Raw genomic sequence first — 27,247 nt, 5'->3', positions numbered from 1 at the left:
GATTTTAGGACTTGTATGGCTGTTGGCTTTTAAGCGAATCAGTGCAGTTGTTAAGTGAATCACACGGTTGTTAAGCAAATCTGGCTTCCCCCATTGGCTTTTCTTGTTGGGTTCCAGCTGGGAGGGTCACAAAAGATGATCCCAGGACTTCAAGATTCTGCAATTGCCATAAATAGGTGTGAATTGCCAAGCATCTGAATTTTAATCAAGCATGTGAAGACAGATTCCGGCGGATTGAGCGTATGAAATTTACTAGACTAGGACAATGGTCATGATGGCGGTCTCTGCAAGCGATGTGGTATGCTAAGAGAATGGCAGGGCACAAAAGTTGCCCCTGTCAACCACTGCGCCCAGCCCATCTCCAACTGTCTCAACTCTTGTCCCGCTATTGGAGCAAGATGGAATTTGGGAAGAGGAGAGTGAGGCTGACTATGTGCACCACTCCCTCATTTTACTCCAGTTCACGTGCAAGTCTTGACATCCCCTCCAGTAAAGTTTTTAAGGTCCTCTTTGAACATGATGGACGAACATCATCATCATCATTATAGGGAACATTTGACTGGAGCTTTGTTTAAGGAGATTCACTATGTCCTTTACTATAAATGAATGCATAGGAAATAATGAATCAGTTGCGTTAGACCTAGTTATTCACTAGCTGCCAATAAGGCAAATGACCCAGGCATGGTTTCTGGAGGTGAACTCTATTAGTTGTATTTTAGTAGTCATAAGCCATGGAAGGGACTTATTTCTTATCCAGAGAGGCCCCTGAAGTGTATCCCAAACTTTGACAAAATAATGTGGCTAACGAAATGATTTCACCAGCCAGATCTGCGTGTCTCAATTATTTTCTAATACGCCCCCCCCAGGAAGAAGTAACCATTTTGTGCCCCCCTCAACTCTCCGCTGGGATGATTGTTTGCAATATTCAGCACGTTTTCGCTGAAAAATTTCTCAAGCGGCTTATCAACGTGATTGGGGTATTATGTGATTAAGTGACATCTTAATTTATTTGGCTTCGTGCTGTCTGCTGTCAACATTTTTAGACACAGTAAACATACCGATCTTTCCTCGTCTCCCACCATAGTCACAGTGAAGCCAAGCGCTACATACGCGTCGTCATATTTCCTCGTCTTAGCTTTCAGGAGACATGTTTGTCTCATTATCTCCGTCTCTCTCCTCCTTTCTTTTCATCCCTGTTATATATTTTTCCATGGTGTCTCTTAAGGGTTTGTTATCTGCACTTCATATCTCCTGCTCTGTGCTGTTTGCTATTGTTTGGTGCAAAAACCCCCTACTTCCTGTGGCAAAAAAGGATGTTTTCCAGGGTCACCCCCCCCCCCGGGCATTGTTCCGCGCCCCCACAGAGGGGCCCGCCTCACTATTTGAGAAACACTGCGTCAGATGAAAGTGTTGAGCAAACACCTTCAAAATCAATCATGAAATCCTCTTTGGTGTACTGACTTGTGCTGGACAAAACCTGGCTATTCATTAATCTGTACATTAGGATACTATCTTGTAGCTTGTATTGTATTGATATTGTAAGCAATGGAAACAAACACACTCCTTGGAATTGTTGGTGGAGTATGTATGGTTTGTTTAAGAGGAAAAAGAACATTTTGTTTTTAGAATAGAATAGAATAGAATTTTATTGGCCAAGTGTGATTGGACACACAAGGTATTTGTCTTGGTGCATATGCTCTCAGCGTACATAAAATAAAATATACATTTGTCAAGAATCATGTGGTACGACACTTAATGATTGTCATAGGGGTCAAATAAGCAATGAAGAAGCAATATTAATAAAAATCTTAGGATATAAGCAACAAGTTACAGTCATACAGTCAACATGGGAGGAAATGGGTGATAGGAATGATGAGAAAAACTAGTAGAATAGAAGTGCAGATTTAGTAGAAAGTCTGACAGTGTTGAGGGAATTATTTGTTTAGTAGAGTGATGGCGTTCGGGAAAAAACTGTTCTTGTGTCTAGTTGTCTTGGTGTGCAGTGCTCTGTAGCAACGTTTTGAGGGTAGGAGTTGAAACAGTTTGTGTCCAGGATGTGAGGGGTCAGTAAATATTTTCCCCGCACTCTTTTTGACTCGTGCAGTATACAGGTCCTCAATGGAAGGCAGGCTGGCAGCAATTGCTTTTTCTGCAGTTCTGATTGTCCTCTGAAGTCTGTGTCGGTCCTGTTGGGTTGCAGCACCAAACCAGACAGTTATAGAGGTGCAGATGACAGACTCAATGATTCCTGTGTAGAACTGTATCAGCAGCTCCTTGGGCAGTTTGAGCTTCCTGAGCTGGCGCAGAAAGAACATTCTTTGTTGTGCTTTTTTGATGATGTTTTTGATGTTAGGTGACCATTTTAGGTCTTGAGATATGATAGAACCTAGAAATTTGAAGGTCTCTACTGTTGATACTGTGTTGTCTAGTATTGTGAGAGGTGGAAGGGTGGAAGGGTTTCTCCCAAAGTCTACCATCATTTCTACGGTTTTGAGTGTTTTTAGTTCTAGATTGTTCTGGTCACACCACAAGGATAGTTGTTCAACTTCCCGTCTGTATGCGGATTCGTCATTGTCTCGAATGAGTCCGATCACTGTTGTATCATCTGCAAACTTCAGTAGTTTAACAGATGGATCGTTATTGTACATCCAAAGCTTAGGAATCCATGTTTCTTCACGAGTATACATTTGTTTCCAGATTAAAAATGATTATGCACTAAGAGTTAGATAAACATGGCCCGTTTGTGCTAATTGTATATTTTCCTTGCTCGTTTAGGTTCTCCTTGACCTTCCTATACAGTATCCAATGCTTGATATACTTGTGCTGTGATTGAATCCGTTGTGACAGCTGGTTGTACAATGACCCTTATCTGTTTGCTTGTTTGCTGGGCTCTATTATTGATCATCTGTGTGGGGCGAGGTGTCTGCCTGGGTGAAGCTATCAGCAAATTGATCAGCTTTGTATTTGATTTGACCAAACTGCACTTCTTTTTATAGAATATGATTAATGCCGGGACTTGGCAAACACTGAGCTTTTTTCTGGGTTCGCTGATGTTATTTCTCGCTTCCTTATTTCTGAGAGTTCATAGAGGAAACGAAAACCTTCCCAAAGGACATTTTCAAAGACTACATGGGAAGCATTTTCTTTGTATAAAAGACACAATCAATGTCTTATGGATTTCAAATGTTCCTGAAAGTCTCACTCTAGAGGTCGGTTCCTACAAGTTCTAACCAGTTTTCTCAGAACAGTTAGTAAATCGGTGATGACGTCACGGAGCTGTTTCTGCCAGTGCGGGTGCGTGGGCGCCGCCATCTTAGATGTTGCTTCTGTGCATGCGCAGAAGCTATTTTTTTTACTGCTGCAGGCGCAAGATGGGTAAAATGAGGACCCGGATTGTGGGGGCAATATGCTGGATCTGTTAAAAAGTGCTATTGCTAACATGTTGGAAACCGCCATGAGTCTAAGAAGGGCAGCATAAAAATCAAATCAAATCAATCAATCAATCAAACATAAATAAAACATAAATAAATAAATAAATAAATTCTTTATCGGCCAAGTGTGATTGGACACACAAGGAATTTGTCTTGGTTCATATGTTCTCAGTGAACATAAAAGAAAAGATACATTTGTTAAGAATCATGAGGTACAACACTTAATGATTGTCATAGGGTCAAATAAGCAATGAGGAAACAATATTAATAAAATTCTTAAGGATACAAGCAACAAGTTACAGTCATAAGTGGGAGGAAATGGGTGATAGGAATGATGAGAAAAAGTTAGTAGTAACAGGTAGTGCAGACTTAGTAAATAGTTTGACAGTGTTGAGGGAATTGCCGTATTTGTTTAGCAGAGTGATGGTGTTCGAGGGAAAAAACTCTTCTTGTGTCCAGTTGTCTTGGTGTGCAGCGCTCTGTAGCAACGTTTTGAAGTCGTTAAACATTGTAATCATTAGACATTGTGTGGAATCATCAAATGAGTCACTGCAGTCATTGAGAGAATCATGTAGATGTTAAACAAATCTGGATTCTCTCTCTGACTGCTTGTCGCAAGCCCCCTGGGAAAGTTATAAATGCCACTCATTGACCTTGGGATGCTGCAACCATTATAAACACATGCCAGTTGCAGAGTGCCCAAATTTTGATCATTTGACCACAAGGATGCTGTAATGGTTGTAAATACAAAGATGCCGTAAGGTTATAATTCACTTTTTTCAGCACTCAATAAGTGATTGTAAGCTGAGAACTGCTTGTAAGAACTATTAATGCCAAACAATTCAGATTAGTCATTAATCATGTTTCCTTGTTTTTAAAAAGGCAGTAGATAGTCTTGTCCTGTTCTTGTTCCTCTTTTCAGTAGTCTCTTTGTCTTATTATTCTCCATTCTTTGTGGATTATAAACCCAATATCCAAGATACCTGTAGTTTTACAAAGGTGGATGTAGTACTACCACTGACATTTTGGTTTGGCATTATGTCATTAAATGAATATAATGTAAACATGTCTTCGTGTTGGTTCATTTGGCAATTGATATTAAAATTCCAGTATGAAAATAAACACATTAGTGCACACAATACAAACACGACAATTTATTTAGAAACACGGAAGGGCTCTATTGCACAATTGGTTTCTATTTTAATGTCTTTGATCAGATGATATCACAGTGTTTATTCTCACGCCATAGCATGGATGGGGTTTTTTTTCTTTGCTATTTAATGCTTTCAATATCATTTCCAGGACAACATCTTTTTTGAAATTTTCTTTTTATTTTCGGTATTTGGTTTTTAGATTCCCGTGCGCCCCCCCCCCCCCCATACTGACTGCTGAGCAACTAATTCTTGGAATTACATGCCAGCTGAGAAAACGCTTTCTGGGTAACTTAAATAAGCAGGTAGTCAAGTCAAAGGTCAGGATATTGCATGACAACAAGACCGGCAAAGGAATGAATTTAATAAGAATGGCTGCTTTACCATGAAGATGTGTTATGTGGAAATCCTTTTTTTCTCTGCAAGATGCTTACTTTGTATTTAAGAACACACAATGGGAAATTGTTTTTTTTAAATGTTTTTTTAAATTTATTAGATTTGTTATGAATTGTCTTATTGTATGCTGTGAGCCGCCCCGAGTCTACGGAGAGGGGCGGCATACAATAATAATAAATAATAATAATAATAATAATAATAATAATAATAATAATAATAATAATTTATTGGATTTGTATGCCGCCCTTGTCCGCAGACTCGGGGCGGCTAACAACAATAATAAACACAACATGTACAATCCAATAATAAAAAACAGCTAAACACCCCTATTATAAAACCAAACATACACACAAACATACCATGCATAACTTGTAATGGCCTAGGGGGAAGAGCTATCTCAACTCCCCCATGCCTGGCGGTATAAATGAGTCTTGAGTAGTTTACGAAAGACAGGGAGGGTGGGGGCAGTTCTAATCTCCGGGAGGGAGTTGGTTCCAAAGGGCCGGGGCTGCCACAGAGAAGGCTCTTCCCCTGGGGCCCGCCAAACAACATTGTTTAGTCAACGGGACCCGGAGAAGGCCAACTCTGTGGGACCTTATCGGTCGCTGGGATTCGTGCGGTAGCAGGCGGTTCCAGAGGTAATCTGGTCCATTGCCATGTAGGGCTTTAAAGGTCATGACCAACACTTTGAAATCTTATTACAAATAATAATAAAAATGTACAAAATACATGGACAATTTCTTGATCCGTTCATTTTTAAAAAATCTCTTAATTGCTAGTTAGGAAACAAAGTTGTTATAAAGCATTATTGGTGACATCTTTATTTCTAAGAAAGGTCTTGGAACATATAAACTTCCTTGGAAAAATAAACAAGGGATGGCAATTGCTTTTCTTTGTAAATGTGCTCAAAGGGTCATTCTGCTGGGTGAGCAGATAGAGAGATGTCAAGTAATATTCTCATATATTGATATTTTTTTTACTGTTTTTTGTAAAAGGCCACCTCTAAATGGTCCTACCGGATTGATGTCATTCCATAAATAAGGACAAAGTCATACATAAGGCCAAAAGTATCAGAAAAAGTTATCAGTAAAAACAATGACATCATACAATCTGGTTTCTCTGAGTGATTTTAAAAAAATGATTGGCTGAAAGCCACGTTGCTGTGGAATCAAATCGTGTGCCTGGATTCTGGGTTATTTCCAGGTGCTGCGGTAAACTTTCAAGGGCTAAGATATCCTTGGTTCAGTTTCAAGCCGCAGCTGCTGTTGAAAAAATATAACCTAGCAGTTGCACCACTTGTTAAATTTTAGGAGTGGTTCATTAAAAGGCGATTTAGTTAATAATTTATTGATTCATAATCCTTGTTTATGGCCAGCGTTCTTCATTTTTCTAACATTAATCCCTTTAATGAGTTTTTTTGTTTGTTTATGAATCACTAATATTTGTGACGGAACGGCTTAAAAGGGTTTGCATCCAGGTTTCCTCCCTACGTGGGTATGTTGAATATTTTGCAGTTGAAGATTGCAAATCAGTTATTTCTGCTTCTTCTCAGTATTTCCTATGGATTAGATAATGTTGAATAACGTTGAAATAATAAATAAGACGCACCTTAGTTTGGGGGAGGAAAATAGGAAAAAAGAATCTGCTTACCAGATATTCATCTAGCTAGCGTCCTTAGTCTGGTCAGCTTCAGCACATTATTTTATCCCCTGGCTGGGGCTTTAAAAAAAAACCTTATTCGGAGAGAGTAACAATGAAAGAGCTTGCAAGCCAGTAAGAGCTGGGAATATCATTAGCACCCGGAAAGAAACATTCAGAGCAAGTAGAGCAATGGAAAAAACCCTGCAAAGACTTAGGGCTTGGAAAACATTCTTCACAGAGAGTAACTATGAAAGACCTTGCAAGCTGGTAAAATCTGGGAACATTGCTAGCACCTGGTTATGCTGGAAAGAAACATTCAGAGCAAGTACAGCAATGAAAAAAACTCTGCAAAGAATTAGGGCTTGGAAAACATTCTTCACAGAGAGTAACAATGCAAGGGGTAAGAGCTGGAAACATTGTTAGCACCTGGTTAGGGCTGGAAAGAAACATTTTGTCAAGGCTGCCAGTCAGAATTCAGACAAATAAAACTCAGTGTCCTTTTATAAAGTTCAAAAGTGAATTTATTAAAATCAGAACTTGAAGCATTGAAAGAAAAGTCTGAAGAAAAATGGCATGTTACACACATATCACAACCCCCTTTTAACCCCTGGTTGGGCATGCGCCCAATCTCCATTGTCCAGATGCATCAGGTGGCACAAGTTACTCCTCCCGGACTCTTCAGGAATTTTCCATCTAACGGTCTCCGCCTGGCACCTGGGAAATCGAAACTTACTCTCCTCCTGCACACTTCCCAATCCCCCCCCCATGATCTCTACCCCTCCCCGTCTCTATGACAACCAAGTGAAAGAATGCAGCAGCATAGCGAAGGTTGACACATTTGGCGCAATTTAGAGCAATGAAAAAAAAAACTGCAAAAATTTAGGGCTTGGAAACATTCTTTGCAGAGAGTAACAATGAAAGAACCTGCATGGTAAGAGCTGGGAAGATCGTTAGCACCTAGTTAGGTCTGAAAAGAAAAGGCTTTTTAAAAAAAAACTACTTTCAGAGTATAAAATGCACCTGAATTTTCGGTCCCTTCAAGGGGGGGGAAGGGTGCGTCTTATACTCCGAACAATATGGTATTTCTACTTGGGCTTCCTTTACTTGTACTGAGCTTATAGGATTCAAAGTTCTTCCAGACAATTCAACTGTTCTGAACGCAAGATTGTAGGGGCTATCATGCTTATCATCTATAGCAGTGTTTCCCAACCATGGCAACTTCAAGATATCTGGACTTCAACTCCCAGAATTCCCCAGCCAGCATTTGCTGGCTGGGGAATTCTGGGAGTTGAAGTCCAAATATCTTCCAGTTGCCAAGGTTGGGAAACACTGGTCTATAGAACTCTCAGAACCACCAATAAGTCAGTCATTACTTGTCTATTCTGGTCTATGGCCCAGAGCCTCATCCCGCCTTCTCCAAACTGGGCCTAAACATATATCCCTTTCCTCCTTCACATAAATAAAAGAGAATATAATTAATGTGTTTATTGGCAAGAGCTCTACTGCTTCCCAAGCTTTTAATGCAGTTCAGCTTTTGGACTTCTTTTGCCTAATCACGCAGGCACACTGCCATAAATGGATCCCAGAATCATTTCATTAAAAGCTTTCATGGGACTTTGCAGCATTCATGTCCTTGAAACGGCCGCTCCCTACCCATCAATACAGAGGTATTTTGAAAATGCTCAGAATTGCGATGTTGCATGATCCACTGGGTCTACTTGCTCTACTACCAAGGATGCATTTTCTGTCAAGACTTAAAGAGCAGAAGATACAGAGTGTGTTTTTCTATATATTTTTGAATTGCATGTTTTATTTCCTTATGCTTGTTCTTCATTGTCCTTCTCTCCCTGCGATCAAATTGTCAGGTTTTAGGTTTAACACTGGAATCTGGCAGCTTTGCCTTCTGTATTCTTGCAAAGAAAAAAAATAGTTTACTCGGCAGAATAATAATAATAATAATAATAATAATAATAATTATTATTATTATTATTATTATTATTATTATTATTATTATTATTAATTGGATTTGTATGCCGCCCCTCTCCGTGGACTCGGGGCGGCTAACAACAGTGATAAAAAAAGCATGTAGCAATCCAATACTAAAACAACTAAAAAACCCTTATTATAAAACCAGACATACATACAGACATACCATGCATAAATTGTAGAGGCCTAGGGGGAAAGAATATCTCAGTTCCCCCATGCCTGACGGCAGAGGTGGGTTTTAAGGAGCTTACGAAAGGCGAGGAGGGTGGGGGCAATTCTGATCTCTGGGGGGAGTTGGTTCCAGAGGGACAGGGCCGCCACAGAGAAGGCTCTTCCCCTGGGTCCCGCCAAACAACATTGTTTAGTTGACCGGACCCGGAGAAGGCCCACTCTGTGGCACCTAATCGGTCGCTGGAAAAGACTCTGATGCTGAAAAAATAGCACAAAAAAGGGGTAGACAAAGATGACCCAACAGCAAGTTGAATGGATTCATTGCCGTGGTAGTGTGTACACTCTTGGAAAAGATGGGTTAGAGCAGTATTTCTCAAATGGAGGGGGGGCCCTGGTGGGGCATGGAGTGATGTCAAGGTGGCATGTGACCCCAAGGAACGTGAATTTTTTTGCCACAGGGAGTAGGTTTTTTTTGCACCAAACAATAGCACACAGCACAGAGTAGGAGACATGAAGTGCATATAATAAACGTTTAACAGACACCATGGAAAAATATTTAACGGATGAAATGAAAGGAGGAGAGAGACGGAGATAATGAGACAAACGTAAGTCTTCCGAAAGCTAAGATCAAGAAATATGATGAAGCGTATTTAGCGCTTGGCTTCACTGTGACTACGGTGGAAGACAAGGAAAGACCGATATGTTTACTGTGTCTAAAAATGTTGGCATCGAACAGCATGAAGCCAAATAAATTAAGGTGTCACTTAAACACATTGCACCTCAATCATGCTGATAAGCTGTTTGAGATTTTTCAGTGAAAATGTGTTGAATATTGCAAACAATTGTCCCTGTAGAGAGTTGGGACGACGACGACGACTCATGAAATGTTTATTTCTTCCTGCGGGGGTGGGGATGTAACAGAAAATAATATAGAAACACTGTGTTAGAGACAGATCATCATGGAGAAAAATCTATGTTTGTAGTCACTAAGAATCAACAGTGAGTTGATGGCATGTAATCAATTAATCAAAGTAATTACTAATCTCCTTGGTTTTGTTCCTGGGTTTCAATGTGTATTAATTGTAGAAAGGAAATATAGAGGGAGCTATTTTAAGTCAGTGTAGTTCAGTGATGGCGAACCTTTTCTTCCTCAGTTGCCGAAAGAGTGTGGGCGAGTCACGCATGCCTGAGTGCCCACACCTATAATTTAATACCTTGGGAGGGTGAAAACAGCTTCCCTTGCCTACTGTAGGCCATCTGGAGGCCGGAAATGGCCTGTTTCCCAACTTTTGGTGAGCCCAGTAGACTCATGTTTCCCGCTCCCAAGGCTTCCCTGAAGCCAGGGAGGGTAAAAATGCCTTCCTCCATCCTCCTGGAGGCTCTCTGGAAGGCAAAAACACCCTCCCAGAATCTCTGTGCAAGCCAAAAATCAGCTGGCTGGCACACACATGCACATTGGAGCTGAGCTAGGGCAACTGCTCGCATGCCAGCAGATATGGCTCCATGTGCTACCTGTGGCTCCCATGCCATAGGTTCACCATCACTGGTGTAGTTGGATGTTCATATTACTTTCCATATTTGTCCATACAGTGTTCCCTTGATTTTCGTGGGTTCGAACTTTGAGAAAAGTCTATACCAATGTTTTTCAAAAATATTAATTAAAAAATACTTTGCGATTTTTCCCCCTTTACCACAGTTTTTCCTGCCCGATGACGTCATGTGTCATCACCAAACTTCCGTTCACCTTTAATAAATATTTGTTTTAATAAACTTTAATAAAGAAACCTGGTGAGTAATAATCTAAATCAGAGGTCCCCAACCTTTTTTGCACCAGGGACCGGCTTTAAGCTAGACCAGTTTTCCATGGCCCGGTGGGGGGGGGGGGAGCTAGCTGTCAGCGGCGCCGTAAAAGGGGCGATCAAGAGAGGAATGGGTGAATGAATGGACGGAGGGTGGGAAGGAAGGAAGGAAAGAGGGAAGGGACAGGAACAGAAGAAGGGTGCAAAGGAAGCAAGGAAAGGTGTGAAAGGGGAGAGTAAGAGAGGAAGGAGTGAAAGAAGGGAATGAGGGAGGAAAGAAGGGAGGAAGGAAAAGGAAAGCAAGAAATGGAGGGAGGAAAGGAAGGAAAGAAAGAAGGGGGGAAGGGACAGGAACAGAGGAAGGAAGCAAGGAAACTTATGAAAGGGGAGAGTAAGGGAAGAAGGTAGGAAGGAGAAAGAAAAGAAGAAATAGAGGAAGGGAAGGTAAAAGAGAGAAAGAAAAAGAGCAAGAAAGAAAGCAAGAAAGAGAAAGAAAGAAAGAAAGAAAAAAAGAAAGGCAACTTCAAAGAAAGGCTCACTGAGCATCTCTCACTCTCTCTTTCTATCCCTCTTTCTTTCTTTCTCTTCCTTTCTCTCTCTCCTCTTCCTTTATCTCCTCTCTCTCTCCCTCTCTCTTTCTCTCCCCCCTCTCTCCCCTTTCCCTCTCTCTTTCTCTCTCTCCCTCTCTTGCTATCTCTCCCCCCTTTCCCTCTCTCTTTCTCTCTCTCCCTCTCTTGCTATCTCTCCCCCCTCTCCCTCTCTTTCTCCCTCTCTTTCTCTCTCTCTCCCCCTCTTTCTCTCTCTTCTTCTCACTTTCTCTCTCTTGTTTTCTTTCTGTCTCTTTTGCTTTCTCTCTCTCTCACTCTTTCTTGTTTTCTTTCTCACGCTCTTTCTCTTGTTCTCTCTCTTGCTATCTCTTTCTCCCCCCCTTTCTCTCACTCTCTCTTTCTCACTTTCTCTCTATCTTGCTGTCTGTTGCTCTCACTCACTCTCGTTCTCCGTTCTTCTCAGCGGTGACGCGCGCACGCCCTGCCCGCCTCACCTTTGCGAGAGCACTTTTGCCCCGGGCTCTCAGCAAGGGGGTTTGCAGGAGAGGTGGGGCCGGCGAAGGTGATATTCAATGTCGGGGGCGCACAGGCGGTTGCACGCGCTCCCTATCTCCCTGCTAGCCCACTCGGAATATTCAAAATAAGAAAAGCCTTCGCCGGCAAAGGTTTTTCTTATTTTGAATACTCCGAGTGGGCTAGCAGGGAGATAGGGAGCACGTGCAACCGCCCGTGCGCCCCCGACATTGAAGACCTCCGCTGAGAAAAGCCTTTGCCGGCATTTCCTCTCGGCGTCAAGGAGGCGCAGCGGCGGGCGGAGAGAGGAAGGGGGGGGCAGCGGCGTCCCTCCTGGCCTTGGCGGGCCGCCCGACCCTCCCCACCTCCTGCAAACGCGGCGGGCGGCGGGGGGAGAGCGAGGAACCGGTTCCGGCGGGCGCGGGGCTTGGCTGGCTGGCGGGGGGAGCGCCGCTGGTGGTGCGGAAAGGCCGAGGGGGCCCTGGCGCCGCGGACCGGCTGAAAACCCCCAACGGCCCGGTGCCGGTCCGCGGACCGGCGGTTGGGGACCTCTGATCTAAATGGTTGCTAAGGGAATGGGAAATTGCAATTTAGGGGTTTAAAGTGTTAAGGGATGGCTTGTGATACTGTTCATAGCCAAAAATAGTGTATTTACTTCCGCATCTCTACTTCGCGGAAATTCAACTTTCACGGGCGGTCTCAGAATTCATCCCCCGTGAAAATCGAGGGAATACTGTATTGTTCTTTTTCCCCCAGAATGCTTATTTTTGACTTTATTGAAAGACTTGGAAAGATTGATTGTTGCATTACCCAGTCAAGGACAGGGCTTCATATATGATATCCAGGCAACAAATTGGGAGTTATCTAGACTGAGTCCACCTCTCCCTTGTTTCTTGACGTATTAAAAAAAGTGCAAGGTTCGCCAGTGAGGTTGAAGGATAGGCCAGGAATGGTTATCAGGAACGGCTGTTGACTTTGTCCTTCTTTTCTCCTACTTCCTTTGTTCAAAGGGGATTATATGAGAGAAGCTACTTGGAATTCGAAGGGAAGGGCCTCGTTTCCATCTTTCTGAGCCTTTCAGCATGGGGTCAATTTATCATGCATCCAGTGTTGCTCTGTACTGGTCATACTTTATAACTTCCAGTTAATACTGGAAGGAGCTGATCATAATTTATAACTTCCAATTAATACTTCAGATCGTGCAGAATGCAGCTGTGAGAGCAATCATGGGCTTTCCCAAAAATGCCCATGTAACACCAACACTCCGCAGTCTGCATTGGTTGCCGATCAGTTTCCGGGCACAATTCAAAGTGTTGGTCATCGCCTATAAAGCCCTTCATGGCACCGGACCAGGGTATCTACGAGACCGCCTTCTGCCGCATGAATCCCAGCGACCGGTTAGGTCCCACAGAGTGGGTCTTCTCCGGGTCCCGTGAACAAAACAATGTCATTTGGCGGGGCCCAGGGGAAAAGCTTTCTCTGTGGCGGCCCTGGACCTCTGGAATCAACTCCCCCCAGAGATTAGAATTGCCCCCACCCTCCTTGCCTTTCGTAAGCTCCTTAAAACCCACCTCTGCCGTCAGGCATGGGGGAACTGAGATATTCTTTCCCCCTAGGCCTTTACAATTTATGCATGGTATGCTTGTTTGTAGGGATGTTTGGTTTTACAATAAGGGTTTTTTAGTTGTTTTAGTATTGGATTTATATGATGTTTTTTATTACTGTTGTTAGCCGCCCCGAGTCTACGGAGAGGGGCGGCATACAAATCCAATAAATAAATAAATAAATAAATAAATACTGGAAGGAAATGATTTGTCAAGCAAAGTCTAAAAATACTTAAACGCACTGCTCAAAAAATAAAAGGAACACAATATAACTCCAAGTCAGTCAAAACTCTGTGAAATCAGACTGTCCACTTAGGAATTGACAATTTCACTGATTGACAATTTCACATGCTGTTGTGCACATTCAACTTTGTACAGAACAAAGTATTCAATGAGAATATTTCATTCATTCAGATCTGGGATGTGTTCTTTCAGTGTTCCCTTTATTTTTTTTTAGCAGTATATATTGAACAACTAAGGAGTGTATAATAAAAAAGATAATAAAGATAAGAATAGAATAGAATTTTATTGGCCAAGAGTGATTGGACACACAAGGAATTTGTCTTGGTGCATATGCTCTCAGTGCACATAAAAGAAAAAGATACATTTGTCAAGAATCATGTGGGACAACACTTAATGATTGTCATAGGGGTCAAATAAGCAATGAAGAAACAATCAATATTAATAAAAATCTTAGGATACAAGCAACAAGTTACAGTCATACAGTGTATAACAAAAAGAATTGTGAATGCTTTTTTAGACATCTTTATTTTAATAATCTGAACTAAACGGCCCTGATACAACACAAATGAAGCAATAGATTATTTTGTGTGTGTGCTAAAAAAAAAGGAAAGAAGCCATAATAAGGGTTATTTAAGGATACTTCCTGTTGCTGAAGTAAGAGGCTGCTTGTTCTCAAAAGAAGTCAGTGAGGCTATTTGAGAAAGATTAGCTTGGGTAATACAGCCGTATTTTTGTTTGGGGAATAATCAGAAAGCTGGTGTTTTTGGAACAACATACCTGAGGGCGATGCTGACCGCACCCTTTTTCTGAAACATGAATGGGATTTTGATTCTAGCAAGACGGCATCAATTCAAAGCACTGGAATTATGTTTCTACTTAAAATGTCTTTAGCCGTCACATAGAATGTGATTCTAACACTAAACTGCATGAATGGATGGATAGATGGACGGGTGGACGGACGGACAAGCAAGGCAGAATCCCACGAATCCTGATTTGGTCCCACAGAGTTGGCCTTCTCTGGGTCCCATTGACTTAAGCAATGTCGTCTGGCGGGGCCCAGGAGAAGAGCCTTCTCTGTGGCGGCCCCAGCCCTCTGGAACCAACTCCCCCCCAGAGATCAGAACAGCCCCCACCCTCCTTGCCTTTCGTAAGTTGTTGAAAACTCACTTGTGCCGCCAGGCATGGGGAAATTGACACCTCCCCTAACTCCTTGGTTTATGTATGGTTTGATTGGGTTGTGTGATTATTTTATTATAAGGGTTTTTAAATTGGATTTTAAACATTGGATGTGTACATTGTTTATGATTGTTGTGAGTTTTTGGAGAAGGGTGGCATACAAATCTAATATATTATTATTATTATTATTATTATTATTATTATTATTATTATTATTATTATTATGTCAATACAACACAGCAAACGAGATCACTATGCTGGATTTCGTATTTCATCACCAGTTGGGCGCTTCCCAAGCACCTAAGACTGCGTGATGTAGCTGCAAATTATGTTTGCCGATCCCAGTAAAGCGGCCTTTTGCAATTGACAGATGGAGATTTTGTCAATTCCGATGGTTTTCAAATGTCCGCCGAGATCTTTTGGCACTGCGACCAGCGTGCCAAGTACCACTGGGACCACTTTCACTGGCTTATGCCAAAGTCGTTGCAGCTCGATTTTTAGATCTTCGTATTTCACTAATTTCTCTAGCTGCTTCTCCTCAATTCTGCTGTCTCCTGGGATTGCGATGTCGATGATCCATACTTTCTTTTTCTCCACAATCAGGATGTCTGGTGTGTTATGCTTCAGAATTCGGTCAGTCTGAAGTCAGAAGTCCCACAGTAGTTTTGCTTGCTCATTTTCGACCACTTTTTCGGGCTTATGATCTTTCCCCCTAGGCTTATAGAATTTATACATGGTATGCTTGTATGTATGATTGGTTCTTTAAATTGGATTTTTAAAGATTATTTTTAATATTAGATTTGTTCACATTGTCTTTTTTATTGTTGTTAGCCGCCCCGAGTCTTCGGAGAGGGGCGGCATACAAATCTAATAGTAAATACAAAATACAATTCCTTGCCACTGGCAAATGGTAGTTCCGGCAGAAGTTCCAGTGGATCATCTGTGCCACAGCATCATGTCTATGCTTGTAGTCAGTCTGTGCGATCTTTTTGCAGCAGCTGAGTATGTGATCGATTGTTTCATCTGTTTCTTTACAGATGATGATGATGATGATGATGATGATGATGATGATGATTATTATTATTATTATTATTATTATTATTATTATTAAATGTAAGGTAGATTTAAAGTCCCCCAAAATGCAGAATAAATAAGCTTAAATTGTAAATATTAGAATAACGTTATCTAAGAAGCGGTTTATTCGGGGAGGGGGGCTACAGGTAAGGGCATTTTTACCATGTTTTTAGCAGTAGTGAAGGATTATGCTTCAGATTGCCACTCGGTTTTCTACTGCAGAGTTTGAACCGCAGGATTCAAGCAAGTCTGCAGTTTTTGTTAGACCCTGCCTTCAGGCTGGTTAAAAAAAAACCCAAAACACTTCAGATTCAATTGGCATGTAATAGGATATGCCCATTAGTGTGGTCCTTAGCCACCCAGAGTCATTGAGAGTCGAAAGGCATACAGGTTTAATAGGTTTTAAATTAAATACAAGTTCGGCAAATCAAATTACTGCCATCTTTGTAAATAGAACAGATGTCTAGGTCAGGAATGCTTTCGGATCACAATCCAGGAAGATTCTGCACTGTGAACCAGCAGAGGGCAGGACTAACTGGGAAAGCCCGGTTAATATATGCTGATTCAAAATGTGAACTTGGTTTCTGAATGGAGCCTTGTTCTGCCAAGGAGTCTTTAAACATCTGTCATGAAAACCGTAGATTCAGTGACATGATAGAAGGCGGCACATTTAGCATATGCAGGATACTGTCGAAGCTTGCTGGCCTACTTATTGACCCATGTAAACTATAACCTAAAGCAAACTTTACATACTTTTATAGTTGCTTATAGCAGGAGAGGGTTGTGCGTAATGAGAAAATTGTGGGGGGTTTTCCCGGGGGGCAGGGGGATCATTATTGGAGTTAATATAGTGCAGCAGTTGGGATGGGTAAGATTTGGTTTCAAATGCTCATCAAACCAGTAGTTTATTGATCCTCTGGTGTAAAGATTTTTCTAGTTCAGTTTAAGTGAGTGGAATCTTCCACTTACATATACTATCTTTAAGTTACCAGAAGAAAGTCTGGATATGAAAGTACCAATATTAATAGTTAATACAGTAGTTAAATACGTGAGTGTTTCTCAGAATCTATATCCTTAGGTTTTTGCAGTGCTTTAGTGGCTGAATTTCAAGGCATAATAAGCAACATTTCAATACCATGACATGAACCAGATTGAGAAGTTGTAAAGTTCTTCATCTAGGTTGTTTCAGCCACACTTTCTTGTAGGAATATTTGGGCCCCTTAGAGGCTTTCTTGCTTTGTCTAAGCAAATTCTGATCTTCCATTGCAGTTGTCTCTGCTCTCCATTCACATTATGGTTTTGACAACAAAACAAAATCAAATGGAAGTACAGTGATACCTCATCTTACGAACCCCTCGTCATACAAACTTTTCAAGATACGAACCCAGGGTTTACGATTTTTTTGCCTGTTCTTCCAAACTATTTTCACCTTACGAACCCGCCACCGCCACCAGGATGCCCTGCCTCTGGACTTCCGTTGCCAGGCAAAGGCTTCCCTTGTTGGGAAACCACACCTCCGGACCTTCCGTTGCCAGTGAAGCCCCCATTTTTGCGCTGGTGGGATTCCCCTGAGGCTCCCTTCCATGGGAAACCCCACCTCCAGACTTCTGTGTTTTTGCGATGCTGCAAGGGAGTCCCAGCAGGGGAATCCCAGCATCGCAAAAACGGGCGCTTCGCTGGCAACGGAAGTCCGGAGGTGGGGTTTCCCAGCGAGGAGAGCCTCAGCAAAATTGCAGCATCGCAAAAACACAGAAGTCCGGAGGTGGGGTTTCCCATGGAGGGGAGCCTCAGGGGAATCCCAGCATCGCAAAAACGGGCGCTTCAGCTGGCAAAAGGGGTGAATTTCGGGCTTGCACGCATTAATCGCTTTTCCATTGATTCCTATGGGAAACATTGTTTCGTCTTACGAACTTTTCACCTTACGAATCTCCTCCGGAAACCAATTATGTTCGTAAGACAAGGTATCACTGTATTTCTTGATTCTCCACATCCTTGTTCTCTACTTGAAGGAAACTAGAAAGGGTTTGGGACAGGATCATATCCACTCTTAGCAATTCTTAATAACGCTGGATTGGATCCAAATTGAAGATCAGTGACCTGACTTTCAATGCAACTCTGATTATTTCACTTAATTTCAGTACTGTATCTAGAGTGGAAAATAGACACCGAGCCACAGTAGTATCTCATAGTCATTTATTTCCACTAGTTTATGGGCGGAAACAGCCAATAGATAATCAAACATCTGTAGGAATTATGGAATAATAAAGTACTGTGTGCTTTACAAAGCAGAGAGACAGGATGATAAATCTGGACTATTGCTGACTTGCAAGGCGGCTGCAGATAGTTGCGTTTCTGCCAGTGGATGTGAGTCATATTCATGCTGAAGTTCATGTCCTTCCAGCACCAGCTGTCAGGATTTCCCAAGTCAGCAATATTATTAGACCCCCTGAATATTCCAGCTGCACTCAGCAAGGGTTTGTTACGAACACTGAGATGGTGAAGCTAGGAAAAAGCCAAACACAGCATGAACCTCTATCCAGATCCTGAAAGGTTCTTTGGGTGGCCAGCTGTTCCCATTGCTGTCACTCCAACAAGCAGGAGCAAGCAAGGGAGGTTTAAGGAGTCTAGAAGCAATGTGTAATAGTCAGAGGCAAAGTAAGAAAAGGAAAGTTATGTATAAAACATAGAAACATAGAAACATAGAAGTCTGACGACAGAAAAAGACCTCATGGTCCATCTAGTCTGCCCTTATACTATTTTCTGTATTTTATCTTAGGATGGATATACAGTGATCCCTCGATTTTCGCGATCTCGATCTTCGCGAAACGCTATATCGCGATTTTTCAGAAAATATTAATTAAAAAATACTCCACTCTTCTCTCTCTCTCTTTCTTCCTCTCTCTCACTCTCTTCCTTCCTTTCTCATCTCTTTCTTTCTTTCCTTCTCTCTCTTTCTCTATCTCTCCCCCTCTTGCTCTCCCTCTTTTTCTCAATTTCCCTCTCTCGTGCACCGAGCGGCGGGCAGGCAGGCGGCGGACAAGCGGCGGGCGGACAAGCGGCGGGTGGGCGGGCAGGCAGGCGGCGGACAAGCGCGGGCGGACAAGTGGCAGGCAGGCGGCGGGCGGACAAGCGGCGGGCAGGCAGCCCATTCTAAAAATAAATGTCTCATGAGTTTGAAAAGTTTGAACTCACAAGAAACATAGTAACATAGAAGTCTGACTGCAGAAAAAGACCTCATGGTCCATCTAGTCTGCCCTTATACTATTTTCTGTATTTTATCTTAGGATGAATATATGTTTATCCCAGGCATGTTTAAATTCAGTTACTGTGGATTTATCTACCACGTCTGCTGGAAGTTTGTTCCAAGGATCTACTACTCTTTCAGTAAAATAATATTCTCCGTACTGAAGGAGCGGGTCCAGCAGTCACATGGGTTGCTCATGTCCAATCCGGTGGAACTGAGCCTAGTGTTAAAAAAGCTTGCTGGATCCGCCCCTTCCCCAGAATTCGCTCAGTTCGCATATCCTGCGGTTGTATTGTGATAGCTCGTTCAACATCCTAACACCTTCCCTTCGATCTTTCCTTCAAAGTAGTAAGAATTGTTTATCCTTATTTGTTTACTTGCACTAATAGCGCCAGCCGTTTGTGGCTCGGCTTTTTTTCTTGGGAGAAGTTGCGGTTTCGTTTTCCCCCGGCTGTTTTGCCGTTTACGATCCCCGCTGCCGCTTGTGGATTCCTTTAATCCTTTGGCCTGGAGGTCTTGGTGCAAGTATTGCTTCATTGATTTATTATAGTATTATTGTTAAAGGGCTTAAGAAATACCTCCTGCGGAGTGAGACGCTTCTTTCTAGTCTCCTGGACTTAGTCGATCGCTTCCCCTTTAAGAGTTCTATTACGGAGCGATTTTTCGGCGCGAAGGCCTTCGCGCCCTTTTTAAATTTAGGCCTCTCGTGTTGGCCTTCTGCCAGCCGCGTAGGCCTCAGTCCACCGCTTGGATCCCGGAGTGGGCTTTGGGACGCTCAGGCTTAATTCTCCACCGGCTAAGCCTCCAACCAGAGTGCCTTGGTTACTTTAATTTAAGTTTAGGGAGGCTGGCCACGCTGTATTTGGGGACACGAACTCTGGGTTTGCCCAGATTGCCCTCAAGTCTCAGCAGCTCCGAGGCCTCGGAGCAGGATCCATTCCTCTTGGGAAGTCTTTGAAATCTTCTCCCTAATTATTCAGTTATTTGGCTCAGCCTTGTCTTCTGTTAATTGTCAGACTATGGCTACTTTTCCCAAGAGAGGCACCACTCAAGGTCCCAGAGAGGCCAGGCCTACAGGCGATGAGATTACCAGTATCCCCCAGGCCTCGACCTCCTCTTCTTCAGGGGCCCGCCCCTCGACCAAGGTCACCAGGGCTGAGAAGAGAAGGGACCTAGCCCTACAAAAAATCCATGACAAATCAGCAAAGCGTTTGAAAGTACAGGCCCAAGTACTCAGTAGTCATGACCCCCCAGAGGCTTCTAATCTGCCTTCTTCTGGGGTCACTGTGTTATCTCTGGATGAGCCAAACCTAGACAGACCCCAACCTAACCTATGGGGAATAGGTCCAGAGGAACCAGATATTATTGAAGATTCCCCCCAGCCAGGATCCTCCCAGGCCTTCAGGGATTCTTCTGCCATTCCTGCTGATATTTCTAGTTTACCTCCTGAATTCCAATCTATTTTTTCAGTGTTATCCAAGGCCATTGATGCTAAACTCTCTACCATCAATGCGCTTCCCTTACCTCCTCCACCTCCTCGTCCCTCCCGCCCCTTGGGTTCTTCCCCAGCGGTTAGAGCTCCTATTCAGGATGAATCAGATTCCTCTCAGGACGAATATGAGGATATGGAGGAGGATGAGGACCCTTTTCAAGGCCTCTCAGATGATGAGGAATCCCAAATAAAGGTTCCTTCTCCAATTACTATTTTTCCTTCTCAATTGTTCAAATCTCTCCTCCTCAAAGCTAGAATTTCTACGGGATTGGCGGCCCAGGAGAAACAGGCCTCCACATCCACTGATCCCCCGGAGGAGAATTTACCTTACTTCACAGAGGAACAGGAGGATAACGAGGTAATTCCTATGCCTAAATTGTTTAAAGATGCCTTACTTAAGCAGTGGGATTTCCCAGCCTCTGGGCTTAATCCCTCAACCAAGGACAAAAAGTTGTACAAACTCTCCTCTTCCTATGAGGAGCTCCTATCCTTTCCTAAACCGGATGAACCTGTCAAGATCCTTCACTCGGCGGCTGCTGTGCCAGGCGAAGCAGAGGAAGTCCTCCGCCCAGAGGACAAGCGGATTGAACAAATGCTCAAAAGAGGATTCACCGCAGATTCCTGGGCCATTAAAAGTTCTGCAGCGGCTTCCTTTTTCTCCAGAGCCATGCTTCTGTGGCTTCGCCAACTTCAACAGCATATTCCTCCCGATGACTTGAGAGGTCAACAAGACTTCAACAAGGTCTTTGCAGCTGCTCAGTACGTGGCTGATGCCACTTTACAATCTACTAGATTTTCTGCTAAGTCTATTGCAGCTTCTACAACGGCAAGAAGACTCCTATGGCTTCGCCCTTGGCAAGCAGGAGTACGTCAGAAGTGGCAGTTATCTCTGGGACCCTTAAAGCGCGACCTTCTCTTCGGGGATCTTCTGGATCCACTCCTCACGGAAACCACGGACAAGAAGAAAGTATTGGGTCCAACCACCAAAAAGGCTACCAAAACGCAGTCCTTTCGTCGCCCAGGGCGTCAGCAAGATCAAGCGGCTTCCTATCAGAGATCTCCAGGTCAGTATTCCCCCCGCTTTCGTTCCCAAGGTAGGAACTCCAGGGGCAGAGGTTTTCGCTTCCAAAGGGGAGCGTCCTCTAACAGGGCTTCAAAAAAACCTAGGTGGTAGTTTTTCCTCGATTCCCATAGGTGGTCGCCTAGCCCATTTCGCCTCTAATTGGCGTCTCACCTCCAAGGACCCCTGGGTCATTGACACTGTTCAAACAGGCCTTCTTTTAGAATTTATTTCTCCCCCCCCGAAACGTTTTATTTCTTGCCCTTCTCCCAGGTCCTCCTCAGATTGTAACCGTATGGAGGAGGCCATTTCCCACTTATTGTCCATCAGAGCCATTCAACCGGTTCCTCCCGGTCAGAAGGGTCTAGGTTTTTATTCCATCCTATTTATGGTTCCAAAATCCTCCGGAGGTTGGAGAGCTATTTTGGATTTAAAGAAGCTGAACCTATTCATCAAATATAGGAAGTTTAAGATGCACTCCTTATCATCCATTTTGGCCGCCATTCACCCGGGAGATTTCATGGTCTCTTTAGACCTCACTGAGGCCTACCTCCACATTCCTATAGCCAAATGCCACAGAAAATTTTTACGTTTTTCCTTTCAGGGCAGGCATTTCCAGTATAGGGCGATGCCATTTGGCCTTTCCTCGGCCCCTCGGGTCTTTACAAAGCTCTTGGGGTCCCTGGCGGCCTATATCCGGGCGTCTCCCATTCACATTTTATGTTATCTTGATGATATTTTGATTCATGGGAACTCCCTAGAGAAAGTGAAAACAGACCTTTCTGTCACCATGTCAGTTCTTCAGGACCATGGATTTTCCATCAACTTTGATAAAAGTCATCTCCAACCTTCCACATCCATCTTACACCTGGGATCCGTTATTAATTCAGAATCCTCCCAGGTCTTTCTCTCTCCTGAGAGAAAAATCAGTATAGGGGAGTTAATTTCTTGCATTTTATCTCATCCTTCAGTATCCATAGTAACCCTGTCTTCCCTTTTGGGGAAGATGGTGTCATGCATAGGCATCATTCCCTGGGCTCGCCTTCATGCTAGGGAACTACAGTGGCTCCTATTACCCTTTCAGAGATCGGGGCACAGCAACTCAAGTCGTCGCATTGTCATCCCACCAATTGTTCGCAGATCCTTCAAGTGGTGGAAGTCTCCGGCAATGGACAAAGGATCCCCGTTCAGGTGCCCGGATCAATTTGTCATCACCACAGATGCCAGTCTATCGGGATGGGGCGCCCACGCCCAGGGGATGATAGCCCAGGGCACGTGGTCCCCGGAGGAAGCTTCCAAGCCAATCAATTGGCTAGAGTTAAGAGCCGTTTCCCTGGCTCTGAAGCATTTCTCTCCTCGCATTCCCAACCGGCACGTTCTCATTCTCACCGACAACATTGCCACAAAAAGCCATATCTGCAGACAGGGGGGCACGAGATCCAAGGCCCTCATGAGGGAGGCCCTCAAGTTAGGCCTTTGGGCGGAAAAACATCTTCGGTCGCTCCTAGCCGACCACATCTCGGGGAGCCTCAACGTCCAGGCGGATTGGCTATCTCGAGCAACGATAGACCCAGGAGAGTGGAATCTCCATCAAGACCTGTTCCATCAAATCAGCCTCAGATTCGGCCTACCAGTTCTGGATCTCTTCGCGACCAATGCGAACGCCCAACTCCCTCGCTTTTTTTCCAGATTTCCATCCCCGGGAGCGGAAGCAATCAATGCCCTCCGGAGCCCATGGCCTCCAGGCCTACTTTACGCATTCCCTCCAATTCCAATTCTCCCGGACGTGATTCACAAGGTCCTCACCGAGAGGGCCCGAGTAATCCTAATCGCCCCTCATTGGCCCCGCCGGCCCTGGTTCGCGGATCTCCAACAGCTGTCCGTCCAGGACCCTTGGCGACTCCCCGTTTCGGGGGATATGCTGCGGCAGGGGGCCTCATTCCATCCAGACCCGGAGTGGTTCCACCTCACCGCCTGGCTGTTATCAGGAGAGACTTAGAACTGCGTGGCCACGACCCCGATACAGTGGAGGTCATTTTAAAGGCCAGAAGGGGTTCGACCAATCGAATCTACGATCATACGTGGTCCAAGTTTCACCAGTGGTGTCTACAGGAAGGCCTCTCTCCCCTGTGCATCCCCATACACAGAATCATTTCCTTCCTCATGCAAGGTTTCCATCAGGGACTCTCCACCAGCACCCTCCGGCGTCATCTGGCGGCCATTTCCTCTGTCCTAGCGGGGCCCCGCAGACAGCCTCTCCGCTCCTTTCCAGAAGTTCAGGAATTCCTCAAGGGCATAGCCAACCTCAGACCTTCCAAGGTCCACAGGTATCCATCCTGGGATTTGCCACGGGTTCTCCATTCCCTCACGCAGGCACCATACGAACCCCTAAAATCGGCGTCCCTCAGGTACCTATCCTTTAAAGTAGCATTCCTGGTGGCTATTACCTCTGCCCGACGCATTTCGGAGCTGGCTGCCCTCTCAATCAGGCAGGACCTCTGTCAATTTCATCAGGACAAGGTAGTCTTGCGACTGGACCCCACCTTCTTACCCAAGGTCAGTTCCATGTTCCACAGAACTCAGGATATTGTCCTACCTTCCTTCTGCCTCCAACGAGACCATCCCTTGGCAATTAGATGGCACACCCTGGATCTCATTAGAGCGCTGAGAATCTATATCCAACGCACAGGACCCTTTCGGAGGTCAGAAGCACTTTTTATAGCCTATCACCCCAGAGTCATGGGTGCCAAAGTGTCTTCAACAGTAATAGGCCGTTGGATCAGAGGGACTATATCTAAGGCCTACGAGTCGGCCTCCCTCTCAGTTCCAAGGAACATCACAGCGCATTCCACCAGGAGCGCAGCCACCTCGGCCGCTTGGGCGACTCAAGCCCCGTTGGAGGAGGTCTGCAAAGCAGCCACTTGGGCCTCGCCAAATTCCTTCATCAGGCACTACAAGATTGACTCTTACGCTTCAGCGGACGCTGCCTTCGGCAGAAGGGTACTCCAATCCGTTATCTCACACGATAGCAATCTAATCCCACCCTAGGGACCATCTATTGGGTATGTCCCATGTGACTGCTGGACCCGCTCCTTCAGTACGGAGAATAGGCGTTGATTGCTTACCTGAACGCCTCTTCTCGTACGGTGAGCGGGTACAGCAGTCACTTCCCGCCCTTGTATGTGTCTTCTTCTTTACCTTCCTATAACCTTTCTTCCTCTAACAATGAGAGTTGAACACTACAGAGCTTCACAGCTGAGCCTAGTCTATGGATTCACGAATTCTGGGGAAGGGGCGGATCCAGCAAGCTTTTTTAACACTAGGCTCAGTTCCACCGGATTGGACATGAGCAACCCATGTGACTGCTGTACCCGCTCACCGTACGAGAAGAGGCGTTCAGGTAAGCAATCAACGCCTATTTTCTCATGTTGCTTTTGATCTTTCCCCCAACTAACTTCAGATTGCGTCCCCTTGTTCTTGTGTTCACTTTCCTATTAAAAACATTTCCCTCCTGGACCTTATTTAACCCTTTAATATATTTAAATGTTTCGATCATGTCCCCCCTTTTCCTTCTGTTCTGCAGACTATACAGATTGAGTTCATTAAGTCTTTCCTGATACATTTTATGCTTAAGACCTTCCACCATTCTTGTAGCCCATCTTGTTTGCTTGCTTGTTTGTTTGTTTGTTTGTTTGTGAAGCATGTACAAGACAGTAGGTACAGTGGTACCTCCACTTACGAATTTCATTCATAAGTAGAAAAGTTTGTAAGAAGAAGCCATTTTTCTCATTGGAATCAATGTAACAGCAAATAATGCATGCAATTGGGGAAACCACAGGGAGGGTGGAGGCCTGTTTCCTCCCAGGAGATTCCTAGAGAGGCCCCACGGAGGCTTCTCCCCGCCTTTTCCTGCCCTGTTTTCTCCCCACTGTGTCTTACAGTGTAGCCAAATCAAAATTAGATTAGAATCCGGCTTGCTTTTGAGGAAGTTTGCTTTATAACTTTGGGGAAGGAGAAAGCCAGAAGAAATGTGTGGAATCCAGCTAACCCTAACCCTCCAACTAATATAGAGAGTGTCATATCTTTGATTAAATTTCAAGACCCATTTGTGCATTCATAATTTGTAGCGGCATCATGGACTGCTTAGAATTGGAGTTCTACAGTTAACTCTCTGTTTTATGGACCCCAGTTTAGCAGACACGAAACTTTTGTGCATTGCCATTTTATGCCTACATTAAAAAAAAATCAGTTTGCCTTATCACACACCTATGTTAAATATCCATAAGTAAAATCCTATTTAATAGACAATTGGTTTACTGGTGCTCCTCCCCATCAGGCAGTAAAATTAAGGACTGACTGGTGCAGTGGTTAGAGTACAGTACTGCAGGCTTCTTTTACTGACAGCTGCCTGCCTGCAATCTTGCAGTTCAAATCTCACCAGGCTCAAGGTTGACTCAATGAAACTGTGCCATATTGTGCCGTGGTGGCACAGTGGTTAGAATTCAATATTGCAGGCTCATTCTGCTGACTGCCCGCAGTTCGGCAGTTCGATTCACACCAGTTCAGGTTGACTCAGCCTTCCATCCTTCCGAGGTTAGTAAAATGAGGACTGTTGCTGGGGGCAATAGGCTGACTCTGTAAACTGCTTAGAGATGTCTGTAGAGCGGAAATGAGAAGGAAAATATTACATAAGTGGTATTTTACTCCCGTTCAACTCACACACTTTCAGCAGAATGTCAGGGGGAATTGTTGGCATGGGTGTCAAGACAAAGGAGTGTTTATGCATATGTTTTGGGAATGCCTGATAGTGCAGGAATTTTGGCAAAAAGTGAAAGAGGATATCAATAGAATGCTAAATATACAATGGACTAAGGAAATGGCAGTACTAGTTAAAAGTAATGCGATGGGAGAATTTAGAGAAATAAAAAAAGCAGCAATAGAAAGCGCTCAGGCAGTAATAGTTTTGGGTTGGAAGGATGCGACAAAAATGGACAATGCAAAATTGGTATAGGTACATGGTGGACCATATTCAATTTGAAATTATGGATAAAAGGATAAATTCGAATAATGAAACTGAATTGGGACAACTGATGGGACGGTGGGACAAGGTAAGACGATATATGACGAGCAGAATCCGAGACCAAGCTACAAGAAATAAATTGGAATCACTCTATAATATGTAAATAGATATATTGCTCTTGGGTCAAGTGGACTATACAAGAAACCACCCCCGATTTGGTGGTAGGGAATGTATGTGTGCCTGGGTGGTGGGTACATTTCACTATGCACTGTTTTATGTTGTGTGTATATAAACTTGTTAAAAATTAATAAAAAATAAATTTTTAAAAAAGAGATATCTGTAGAGCAATATGAAGCAGTATAAGTCTATGTGATATTGCTATTGCTATATATTTTTTTAAAAAATCAATCTTCAGTTTGACTCAGAGATTGTTCCTTTTGATTTTGTAACAGGGAAGGCTGCTTCTCCCCAATCAGTCCGGAGACATGTCCACTGGTCCAGTCCTTCCTTTCTGCAGATCGAGCGTTGCTATTGGAAGGACATGTACAACTGAAGACCGGCCTGCAGACTCAGGAACGACACCTGTTCCTCTTTACTGACATCTTTTTGGTTGCTAAAGCCAAGTAAGTTTTCTTGCGGAATATGTCCTCTTGATAACAGTCAACATCCCTTGTTGTATGTTATGTTATGGAGTTGGC

General features: G+C 43.8%; 1 protein-coding gene across 4 annotated transcripts in view; it reads left to right on the top strand.

Annotated features, from left to right (window-relative positions):
• The window catches only part of ARHGAP20 (Rho GTPase activating protein 20), a 146,873-nt gene that overhangs the window by 62,873 nt on the left and 56,753 nt on the right, over positions 1-27,247 (top strand). For all 4 annotated transcript variants that reach the window (XM_070749755.1, XM_070749754.1, XM_070749757.1 and 1 more), the window contains exon 3: positions 27,002-27,172. In XM_070749755.1, the coding sequence (XP_070605856.1) occupies positions 27,002-27,172 (171 nt within the window). The remainder of the gene's footprint in view (positions 1-27,001; positions 27,173-27,247) is intronic.

This window comes from Erythrolamprus reginae, chromosome 4 (genome assembly GCF_031021105.1).
Source record: "Erythrolamprus reginae isolate rEryReg1 chromosome 4, rEryReg1.hap1, whole genome shotgun sequence".
NCBI lineage: Eukaryota > Metazoa > Chordata > Lepidosauria > Squamata > Dipsadidae > Erythrolamprus > Erythrolamprus reginae.
Note: the sequence above shows the minus strand (reverse complement) of the source record. Positions and strands in the feature narration are given on the sequence as shown.